Here is a 12,417-nt window from a genome sequence, read left to right on the forward strand (position 1 = left end):
GTAAAAAATTTGAGCCTTTACAACCACTTTAACTCTAATGGAGCACAGACCTAAAATCAAACATTAGCAGAACACAGATCTAAAGTCAGACACCAGCAGAACACAGACCTAAAATCAAACATTATTGAACAGAGACCTAAAATCAAACATTAGCAGAACACAGACCTAAAATCAAACATTAGCAGAACACAGACCTAAAATCAAACATTAGCGGAACACAGACCTAAAATCAAACATTAGCGGAACACAGACCTAAAATCAGACACCAGCAGAACACAGACCTAAAATTATTATTATTATATAGGATTTATATAGCACCAACAGTTTACAACTTGAGGGAAGACCGTACAACTACAATACACTTTAATACAGTAGAAATCAGAGGGCCCTGCTCGTTAGAGCCTACAATCTAAGAGGGAGGGTCAAGAGATACAAGCGATAATAATTGTAGGGGGAGGGGCTTATGGAGAAAATAAATGTACATTTGTTAGGTGGGGGCCAGATAGGCTTTTAGGAAGAAATGTGTTTTCAGGGATCGTCGGAAAGTGGACAAAGTAGGAGATAGTCGGACAGATTGGATTAGAGCATTTCAGAGGATGGGAGAAGCTCGGGAGATGTCCTGGAGGTGAGCATGGGAAGATGTGACAAGGGAGCTAGAGAGCAGGAGGTCCTGGGATGAACGAAGAGAACAATTTGGTTGGCATTTTGAGACCAGGTTAGTAATGTAGCTGGGGGCCAAGAATTTAATTTGTTGGTTGGGTAGCAGCCAATGGAGGGATTGGCAAAGAGTGGTAGCAGACGTCGAGCAGTTTGTAAGGTGAATGAGCCAGGCAGCAGCGTTCATGATGGACTGATAGGGGGATAGCCTATTTAAAGGTAAGCCAATGAGAATGGAGTTGCAGTAATTGAGACGAGAGATGACCAGGGAGTGGATTAGAAGCTTTGTGGTGTCGTTGGTTAGGAAGCGGCGTATCTTGGAGATGTTGCGAAGGTTGAGGCGGCAAACTTTGGACAGCGACTAGATGTGGGGCCGAAAGGATAATTCAGAGTCCAGGATTGCACCCAGGACCTTGGCATGGAAGGGGGGGGGGTCATAGTTGAGCCATTGATTTTGACAGAGAAATCAGGGGAAGAGGAACGTGGGGGAGTAAATATCATGGGCTCGGTTTTGGATAGGTTGAGTTTGAGGAAGTAACGTGACATCCAGGCTGATATGTCTGTTAGTAAGTTGGTGATGCGTGTGGAGAGAGCTGAAGGGTGGAGAGATAGATTTGGGTGTCGTCAGCATTGAGATGATACTGAAAGCCATGGGAGGCAATCAACTGAACCAGGGAGGAGGTGTAGATTGAGAAAAGAAGAGGTTCAAGAACAGAACCTTGGGGGACCCGACAGAGAAAGGAAGAGGAGAGGAGTTAGTAGAGTTGTCAGCAGCACTGAAGGTGCGTTGGGATAGGTAGGATGAGAACCAATGAAAAGTACAGTCACAGAGACCAAGGGAGTGGAGTTTTTGAGGAGGATTGGGTGGTCCACTGTGTCAAAGGTAGCAGAGAGGAGTAGTATAGAATAGTGTCTGGCGAAATCTGGGCTAAAGGAGATCAAAAAGTTTGTTCTTAGTCATATGGTCACTCAGTCGGTTGTAGTCGGTTGATCGTTCAAGGGGTTTGGAGGAGAAGAACGTTAGAAGAGCACAGACCTAAAATCAAACACCAGCAGAACACAGACCTAAAATAAAACATTAGAAGAACACAGACCTAAAATCAAACAGCAGAACACAGACCTAAAATCAGACACCAGAAGAACACAGACCTAAAATCAGACACCGGCAGAACACAGACCTAAAATCAGACACCAGAAGAACACAGACCTAAAATCAAACATTAGCAGAATACATGGTAAAAAATAGGATTGGGGTGCACCCGCGCTATGGATAATACAACAAATACTGAACTAAAAACTGTTTTGTTAAAAACAGTTTTTTTAAAAACTGTTTAAAACCGGGGGGGACCAGATGGTTATGCTGCCTCCAACTTACCGCAAGGGTAAAAATATTGTGGGGGTCAGGGGGTGTTGGTATGGGGCGCTACCACCTTGTACAACAAAATCAATGGTGTATGTGGTCCCAAGAGAAAGTGCACTGTGCTCATTTAATGACAGAAATGTGCAAATTATTGTATTATATCATATAAAATGCTGCGTGCTTGCCTTAAAACCAAAGTTTATTATAATGATCGTAAACACTTTATGAAAAAGTGTAAAGGATTTTTTGTAATAAATCCCTAATTTTAAAATTTTCTTTTAAAATTTTCTTTTAAATTTCTCTTCTTAATTTTTTTAATATTTCATAAAGTGTTTACGATCATTATAATAAACTTTGGTTTTAAGGCAAGCGGGAATCACCCATACGGCACACATCTCTCAGCACTTTTTAAGCACGGTTTTATGTTTGCACTTATTATAGTAACATTAGCCTAATACTTCATGAGATGTATGCAATTTGACAAATATATGGGGCCCGCTGTATAAGGAAGTTCACGTGATGTAAATAAACCTCTGTATCCTGGATATGCTGACCGGGTAACAATGTGTTCCGAGGTACCAAGATGGCCGTTGGTGTGACTTCTATGAGGTTACCAATATGGCGGAGGTACACAAAACGGTCACTAGGATACAGAGGCCTATATAAACTCCGGGAGTACGTAGCACAGCACCGCCCCAGATGACGTCGCAGTGACGAAACGCGTAGAGCGGCAACCAGCGTCATACGTCACTTCCGGTTAGGTGGTTCTGGCCGGTGGAACGCGGAAGTACCGCACGGCCGCACGCCAGAAACACACCAAACAAGCTGACGGTGAACTTCCTAATAGTGAGTCGCTACTTTTTTCTTCCTCAATATAATACTGTACTACGCAATGGAAGCCTTCTTGGTTTTTGTACACTGACTCCCTAGATGCATGTGCAACAACACCTGTGAACGATCCAAACGCAAAGCTTTGCAGGCATCAAATTAAGGGGAGAAATAACCAACCAGGCTGGACGTGGAGTAAGGGAGAGTCCTTGGTAAGTGCTTTACTCCGGTATTAGCACTTTTTTCCAGCACGCGCCAAAGTGCGCAACTCACTTACCACCTCATTGTATTGATATTGCTTTTACTAATCACGGATGTTAGTTTCCCCCGCAAGGGGATGTCACAATAAAAAAAAGTTTTTAACTAATGGTTTATTCACTTATTTGCACTTTGCCACCGACCATTAGTAGAGGGTCGCATTTTAACTCACATCTGATGATTGACACACAGACGGTACAATCCACTTAGCAAAACGTATTGTTGAGGGTACCATCTTTTTTGCACTTTTTTTGCACCATTTGCACATTTCATCATCTCTTTAAGCACGCAGCATTTTATATGATATAATACAATAATTTGCACATTTCTGCCATTAAATGAGCACAGTGCACTTTCTCTTGGGACCACATACACCATTGATTTTGTTTTGTTGTACAAGGTGGTAGCGCCCCATACCAACACCCCCTGACCCCCACAATTAGCAGAATACAGACCTAACATCACACAGCAGAACACAGACCTAAAATCAGACACCGGCAGAACACAGACCTAAAATCAGACACCAGCAGAACACAGACCTAAAATCAGACATTAGAAGAACACAGACCTAAAATCAGACAGCAGAACACAGACCTAAAATCAGACAGCAGCAGAACACAGACCTAAAATCAGACATTAGAAGAACACAGACCTAAAATCAGACAGCAGAACACAGACCTAAAATCAGACAGCAGAACACAGACCTAAAATCAGACACCAGCAGAACACAGACCTAAAATCAAACATTAGAAGAACACAGACCTAAAATCACACAGCAGAACACAGACCTAAAATCAAACATTAGCAGAATACAGACCTAAAATCAGACACCAGCAGAACACAGACAATGGGGATCTAGGCTTAGAAAAAAAGCTGTTCAGTCGAAGGGATTGCATGAGAACTCAGGGGCATACAATGCGATTAGAGGAGAAGCGTTTTAACCTCAGGCAACGTGGGGGGTTCTTTACTGTTAGGGCTACAAGATTGTGGAATTCTCTACCACATGAGGTGGTTTCTGCAGGTAGTATGGTGGCTTTCAAAAGACTCTTAGACGTACATCTCAAGGATCAGAACATTCAGGGGTATGCAAGATGATTACAGCCACACACACCTACACAGGTTGAACTGGATGGACTATTGTCTTTATTCAACCTCACCTACTATGTAACTATGTAACTATGATCACCCTCAGTGTTAACCCCTTCCCTGCCAGTGTCATTAGTACAGTAACAGTGCATATTTTTAGCACTGATTACTGTAGTAAGGTCACTGGTCCCCCCAAAAGTTTCAAAAATATCAGTCAAGGGTCCGATCTGTCCGCCACAATGTCGCAGTCCCGCAAAAAATCGCAGATCACTGCCTTTACTAGAAAAAAAGTAGTTAGTAGACACGATAACTTTTGCGCAAACCAATCAAAATACGCTTTTTAATTTTTACCTACAGGTAAGTCTATAATAAAGCTTACCTGTAGGTAAAATTAACTACTTCTGGACCAGAAGGGTTTGCCCCCTTAATGACCAGGCCATTTTTTGCGATACGGCACTGCGTTACTTTAACTGACAATTGTGCAGCCGTGCGACACTGTACCAGAGTTTTATAAAGTGGAAGGATTATAGTCTTATCTCTGGAATATATCCCTTTCTTTATGCATGCTAATATTCTGCTGGCTTTGGCAGCTGCCGCTTGACATTGCATGCTGTTGCCTAATCTATCATCAACCAAGACTCCCAGATCTTTCTCCATTTTTGATTCCCCTAAGGGTTCCCCTCCTAACGTGTATTGTGTTTTTATGTTTTTAGTCCCCAAGTGCAAAACCTTACACTTCTCCACGTTAAACCTCATTTGCCATGTCGTTGCCCACTCTGTTATTTTGTCCAGGTCATTCTGTAGGATATCTGCTTCATGCTGTGCAGTTATTCCCCTGCCCAATTTTGTGTCATCTGCAAAAACTGATAACGAACTACTGATCCCGACCTCAATGCTGTTTATGAATAAATTGAACAAGGTTGGTCCCAGGACTGAGCCCTGGGGCACCCCGCTTACCACCCCAGACCAGTCTGAGTATGCGCTGTTTATTACCACCCTTTGGACACAGCCTTTAAGCCAGTTCCGTATCCAAGAGCAAACCCTGCTGTCGATACCTGCAGACCTGATTTTATAAATTAAGGGGTTAAACGTAAGCCTAGGGGAGTGATTCTAACTGTGGGGGAGGGGCTTGTGAAATGATCATAGAGACCTGTGATCCTATATAGAAGGATCACAGGCACTCTGTAATCATTCCAGAGAGAAGAAAGGTCAGCTGTGTTTACAACAGCCGACCGTCCTTCTCTCTCAGCGGGGAGCGATCGCGGGTGTCAGGCGGCAATCGGAGCCGTCTGCCCCGTGCGTCAGGATCCCTGCTGCCAAGTGGGGATGGGGGGGGGCGCTCGCCCCCTAGCTGCAGGCGCACGACCAATGTATACCCACGTCGGTTCGTGCAGGAGGGGCTGCCTGCCGCAGTATAACTGCGGCGGGCGGTCCTTAAGTGGTTAATATCTCCTAAACCTGCACGGTTTAGGAGATATTCACCCTGCATGCAGCCGCTGAAACCAGCAGCGCATGCGCTCTGAAAGTCCGGCGTACCTTAAGAGCTCCTTGCCGGAAAGTGAACTCCGGCGCGCATGTGCGGGAGTGACGTCATCGCGGCTCCGGCCACTCGGTGGTGTCCGTGCGACCTCGTGGGGGCTTTGTTCTAAGGTAAGTATTTTATAATGTGCTAGTATGCGATGCATACTAGCACATTATGCCATTGTCCTGCAGGGTTTTTTTTTACATAGGAGATACAACCGCTTTAAGGGGCCACTCCCAGCTCCAGAGTCTTCTACCACGTAAGCACCGACTGTCAACTTTCATAAATAATAATGATGGAAAGAAGAACAATTTATTATATCTATAATCACAGCAGTGACCGGTTCTCCTTACAGCTCTACCTCCAGCCAGCTCCAAGCGATTACACATGTCACACTGTCAGCAGCGTTTACGCAAATCGCCGTGGCTCCATCCCAGGAAGGCATTCAGATGACGACAGGCGAACTTGTCGCTGCCTTACATCATGCATTCCTGAACATGTCTGGCCGGTGGACAAAACGCGCTGCGCTCCAGTCTCCAGTCCGTCTGCTTGTAATCATCCTACAGAGCGCGGAACCCGCCGGGGATTCTCTGAGAGACTCATGTTTATGGATCTGGAGAGAGGAGACGCTACGCAGGTGCTGAACTTATGAACGCTGCGGTCTAGCTGTGTACACCATCAGAATCATGGGGGGGGGGGGGGAATCGGGGCTCCCCCACCACTCCGCATACAACTGAAACTAGATAAATAATGGGAAACTCCAACAATGTGCAACTCTAAACTCTAAGTGCCAGTTCACACTATAGCGATGTCAGACAACGCATGTGATTCGCACCGCACTGCTCTGCAAATCACATGCGATGTCTGTGCGATGCAAATTCAGCCAGACAGATTGTATGCCTGAATTCGCATCGCAAGTCGCACAGGACCCTTTTTTTGGTCCACACCAGAATCGGATTGCATCACACCTATGCGATCCGATTCCTGTCCAAATTGACAGTTCGCACTGCGATACGCAAACTGATCTGGTCAGTATTACAGCGGCAGGGCTGTGCAAAACCACGTAGTACTATGTGATTTCAGCTTCTCTTTGTGTGTGTCACAGAACCTCCCCCCCCCCCACACAGTCAGTAAGCATATTTAGGCACACATTAACCCCTTTGATCACCCCTAGGTTAACCCCTTCCCTGCCAGTGTCATTTATACAGTAAGGGCTCTTTCACACGAGCGGTCTGATCAGATCCGCCTGTCAGTTTCTTAGGATCGGATCCACCATGCAGCTCTATGGGGCAGCAGAGGTCAGCGGAGACACCTCTGCTGACACCCGCTGCCATCCGTATCCGATCCTGTCCGTGAAATCTGGACGGATGGAAACCCTATTTTTCCATCCGTTCAGGTATCAGATCGGATCGGATGAGAGCGGACAGGCGGTCCGCTCTTATCCGATCCCCCATAGAGAGCAGCGGGGGCTGTGACACCTCCCTCTCCGCACTGCAAGCGGAGACGGAGCTGTCATCCGACGGCTCAGCGGGGATCGCGGATCGATCCCCGCTGAGCAGCGCGGATCCGCCTACGTGAAAGAGCCCTAACAGTGCATATTTTTTAGCACTGATTACTGTAGTAATGTCACTGGTCAGCGTTTGGGGGGCTATTGCAAATCACGGGCAACGCACAGGCGTCCCGCGATTTGTAATAATCTCCGGATCGCGGGCGGAATCGCTGACATGTGAACGCAGCCTAAGGGGGTAAAACCTTCCGGGGCTGAAGTGGTTAACTATGTATTGAAACCCCTAGCGATTCGCATATGGCAGTGTGAACTGCCTGTGAGTCGAGTGCGATGCGGGAACTCGCAGTGGATTCGCAGGGTTTCCGCATCACATATGTGTGAAACGGCACTAAGACCAATAAAAAAGTATTAGGTAAAACTTGGATGGAGTACGGAAGGATCGGGACCCCCTGTTGTGTCCCCGCTGGGGAGATTCACCCCTTTGTCTACCCATCCAGGGCCGATCATTCGCAGGTAATCGCTCCATAAGTGAATTCATGTGACCAGCCATAATTTGGCTGGGGGAGCTGTCAGCATTCCATTTCTTTTAATGGGACTACACACGCAGCTAATTGCTGGGAATCCCCCCCCCCCCCCCCCCGAATGTAATCCCTAATGCTGGCCATACACTAGCCGAAAAATCATTCGAAAATCTGTCATTTGGTCCGTTCGTTCGTTTTTTTGTCCAGTTGAAATAGAAAATCGGTTTTAACTTTTCAAAGCTGAAAAATCGAAGGAACAGTTTGGAAAATTCTGCCGAACGAACGATAAATTGAAAGGTTAATGTGTTCCTCGCCCGAACTGTTTGCACTAGGAATATGTGACAAAACGAACGAAAAACTGATTAATTTCTGTCTATTGAAAGATTTATCCATCAAAATGCGGTCATTACATGATGGGACGATCGTCTGCTCTCACGGCCGAGTGCTCGTTTTTTTAAAATGAGTTTGAATGATTGTATAGTGTATGGCCTGCATTGCAGTCCTATTCAGTGTGAATGGAGCCCTAAAGCAGGAAAGTATATTCACATCCAAAGTCAATTTTCACTTATTTCCTAAAATAAGGAAAGCCCCCGGAAGATTTACCCCCCTTCATGACCAGGCCATATTTTGGGATGCTGCACTGTTATTTTAACTGACAATTGCGCGGTCGTGCGACGCTGTACCCAAATTAAATTGATGTCCTTTTTTCCCCATAAATAGAGCTTTCTTTTGGTGGTATATAATCACCTGTGCGATTTAAATTTTTTGCGCTATAAACAAAAGAAGAGCGACAATTCTGAAAAAAAAAAAAAACAATAAAAACAACAATATTTTTCACTCTCTGCTATATAACATTCCCAATAAAAAAAAATTAAAAAATCTAAATTTTTCATCATTTTAGGCCAATTTGTATTCTGCTACATAAATGTGGTAAAAAAAAAAAAAACCCATTAAGTGTATTTTGATTGATTTGCGCAAAAGTTATCGCATCTACTAACTAAGAGAAAGATTTACGTCATTATTATTTATTTATTTTTATTTTTTTTACTAGTAATGACGGCAATCTGAGTTTTTTAGCGGGACTGCGACATTGCTGCGCACAGATCGGACCCCTAACTAACATTTTTGACACTTTTGGGGGGGACCAGTAACATTACTACAGTAATCAGTGCTAAAAATATGCACTATGACACTGGCAGGGAAGGGTTTAACATCAGGGGCGATCAGAGTTAAATGTGTCCCCAGGGGGTGCTTTCTAACTGTGTGGGGGATGGGCTTATGGAATGAACACAGAGACCTGTGATCCTAAATAAGAGAAACACAGGATCCCTGTGTTCATCGCTGACAGAACAGCGGTCTGCTGTGTTTACAACAGCAGACCGCCGTTCTGTCTCCACGGGGAGCGATCACGGGTGCCCGGTGGCAATCGCGGCCATCGGACCCGCAGATCAGCTTCCCCAGTGGCGAATGGGCGTGCGTGCCCCTACTCGCGGTCCCGTGAAGCGGCGTACAGGTACGTTGTTTCGCAGGAACGAGCCGACCTGCCGCAGTATACGTACGGCGGCTGGTCGGCAAGTGGTTAACAGACTAAAAAAAGGGCAAAATAAGAGAAGCACATTTTGAAGGTGTTACATACATTTTAAGTACAGAAAAAAAAAAACACTACTCATTTTATTAAAAATCAGATACATTGGGCAAAAAATAAATAAATAAATATATATTATATTTTGCAGTTCTAATAGCTGTGCACCAACCAGATTGCACGTTCTGATTTTGGGCAACAAAATTAATAAAAATAAATAAATAAATAAATAAATAAAAAAATAAAAATAAATGAATATATATAATATTTTGTAGTTCTAATAGCTGTGCGCCAAGCAGATTGCACAGATCAGTTTGGCGCTGCGCTGCTACACACGTTCTCATTTTGGGCAAAAAAAATTATTTAAAAAAAATAAATAAAAATGAAATAAATTAATATATATTATATTTTGCAGTTCTAATAGCTCTGCGCCAACCAGATTGCACAGATCAGTTTGGCGCTACGCTGCTACACATGTTCTCATTTTGGGCAAGAAAATTAATTAAAAATAAAATAAATTAATATATATTATATTTTGCAGTTCTAATAGCTGTGCGCCAACCAGATTGCACAGATCAGTTTGGCGCTACGCTGCTACACACGTTCTCATTTTGGGCAAAAAAATTAATTAAAAATAAAAATAAATAAATAAAATAAATAATTTAATTAATATATATTATATTTTACAGTTCTAATAGCTGTGTGCCAAGCAGATTGCACAGATCAGTTTGGCGCTGCGCTGCTACAAACGTTCTCATTATGGGCAAAAAAATTTATTAAAAATAAAAAAAATAATAAAAAATATAAAAATAAAATAAATTAATATATATTATATTTTGTAGTTCTAATAGCTGTGCGCCAACCAGATTGCACAGATCAGTTTGGCGCTGCGCTGCTACACACGTTCTCTTAAAGTCGTACAATTATACAATAAACATAAGAATAGGACTTACAGGATGCTGGTGTGGTCGGGCACCTCCGGGATGGCGTCAAGCATCAGATGCATGCACCTGACGGTGGAGCGGAAGCACAGGCATCGGCTGGGGCAGGACAGGACCTGTTGGGGGGTGAGAAAAAGAAAGAGCAGGCAATATAACGGCCAGGGCATGGTGACAAGTGTGCGCTGTGCAGCTCTGCCGAGCCAGCCACCCTTCCAGACTCCCAGCCTGTGTAGGAGGGAGCAGCGGAAAATGTGTTTTTCATTATTGTCACTCACACCCCTCGGCCGGGACGCAGCCTTCCTCCTGATGTGTCCCACCGAGTGCCTAATATCCTAATCTGCTCTTGGATGGGAGTCAAGTTTTTCGGCGAGAAAAGCCCCCCCCCTGCTACACAGCTCTCCAAGGGGGGCAAAAGAAAAAAAAAAAGAGATAATTGGGACCTAAACATACATAGGGGCACGGTCACACAAAAAGGGACCTAAAATAAATGTATACAGGACACCGTAACAAAATCCTAAATGTATACGGGATATTCAGAAAAAAAAAAAGGGGGGACCTAAGGCTGGATTCACACATATGCATTTTTTTCATGTTTTGAAGAAACGCATTTCATTTTTTTTTTTAAACATGGGTTCCTATGGAACACGTTCCCACCAAAGCATTTTTGTGCCTCTGCGTTTTTGTAAAGGATTCTAGGACTTTATTCTCTGCAAAATGCAGCGTTTTCCATGTAATAGACTTCAATGGACCAATTGAGCCAATTGCGTCCAAAATGCAAATACTGCGTTTTTACCGCGATTTTGCATTTTTAAATCTGCCCAACAACAAATTTTCCACAAAAAAAAAACCTGAATCGTGTTAAAATCGTGGCAAACTGCCAGTTAAAAACACATGGAAGGCACAGCAAAAAGCACTACAGAAATGCACAAAAGCAACATGCATAGGTGTGAATCGAGCCTAAATGTATACAGAACAACATAGAAAAGGAGCCTACATGTATACGGAGCACTGGCATGAAAAAATAAAATAAAAAAAAGGGACCCAAATGTATACAGGACACTGTAAATAGGGACACACATGTAAATGAGACGTTGGCAAAAATAGAAAAAAAAAAGGGGGGGGGGGATTAATGTTTGCAGGATACAAAAAAAGGGGAGACTATAGGTATACAGGACCAAGGCAAAAAAAAAAAACCACACACACACAGGGGCCTAAATGTATGGAGGACACTCACTCTAAATAGAGACCCACGTGTAACATAAAACACTAACAAAAAATAAAAAATAAAAAGAAGGGGGGGCCTAAATGAGTACAGGACATAAAAAGGGAGCCTGCAACTGGTAACAAAAAACATAAAACAAACAAAACAGAAAAAAAGGGGACCTAAATGTATACTGGACACTACACTGTACACATGTAAAAAGGAAACTAGTATCATTAGGGGAAAAAAAAGGGGGGGGGGCTAAATGTATACAGGAAACAGTAAAAAAAAAAAAAAAAAGAGACCCACACGTACACAGAAAACTGGCAAAATAAAAAATACCCTGGGGGGGACCTAAATGTGTACAAGACACCATAAAAAGGGGTCCAAAATGTATAAGAGACAATACCAGAATATAAAGGGACCTAAATGTATACAGGACTTTGTCAAAAAGGGACCCAAATATATAGTGGGTAAAATAATTATTTGATCCCCTGCAGATTTTGTAAGTTTGCCCACTTTGGCATAGGTGTATTTAAAACGATAGAGACAGACTATCAATCAAAAATCCAGAAAACACACATTATACAAATGTTATAAACTGAGTTGCAGTTCAGTGAGTAAAAACTGAATTTTTGTAAAATCTTACCTGTAAAATTCCTTTCTCTGAGTCCTCCGACAGTCGCCGCCTCCTCTAAGTCATCACAATTGGGTATTGTCCACCTATCCGTAGGAATAGCTAGGCATATAGACTTAGTCAAAAGACAAAAGGCATTAGCATATACACACCCACGGGGGCTGTCCCATCTGCTCAATACCCCCCTGCATCACCACTCCCAACTCAGTTTGGTAGCATAGCAGTAGGTAAAAAGAACCCCAAAAGAGGGGCGGGGGCGGCGACTGTCGGAGGACTCAGAGAAAGGAATTTTACAGGTAAGATTTTACAAAAATTCA

The 12,417-nt window shown here is 43.5% G+C and overlaps 1 protein-coding gene across 1 annotated transcript in view; it reads right to left on the reverse strand.

The window, feature by feature from the left end:
• Positions 1–10,479, reverse strand: part of LOC309566450 (peroxidasin homolog) — an 81,935-nt gene extending 71,456 nt beyond the window's left edge. The window contains exon 1 of the mRNA XM_082271593.1: positions 10,275–10,479. Coding sequence (XP_082127719.1) covers positions 10,275–10,429 — 155 coding nt within the window. The 5' untranslated portion in view covers positions 10,430–10,479. The remainder of the gene's footprint in view (positions 1–10,274) is intronic.
• Positions 10,480–12,417: the final 1,938 nt, after the last annotated feature.

The sequence above is a fragment of the Pelophylax lessonae genome (genome assembly GCF_965119305.1).
Source record: "Pelophylax lessonae genome assembly, chromosome: 11".
Classification (NCBI taxonomy): domain Eukaryota; kingdom Metazoa; phylum Chordata; class Amphibia; order Anura; family Ranidae; genus Pelophylax; species Pelophylax lessonae.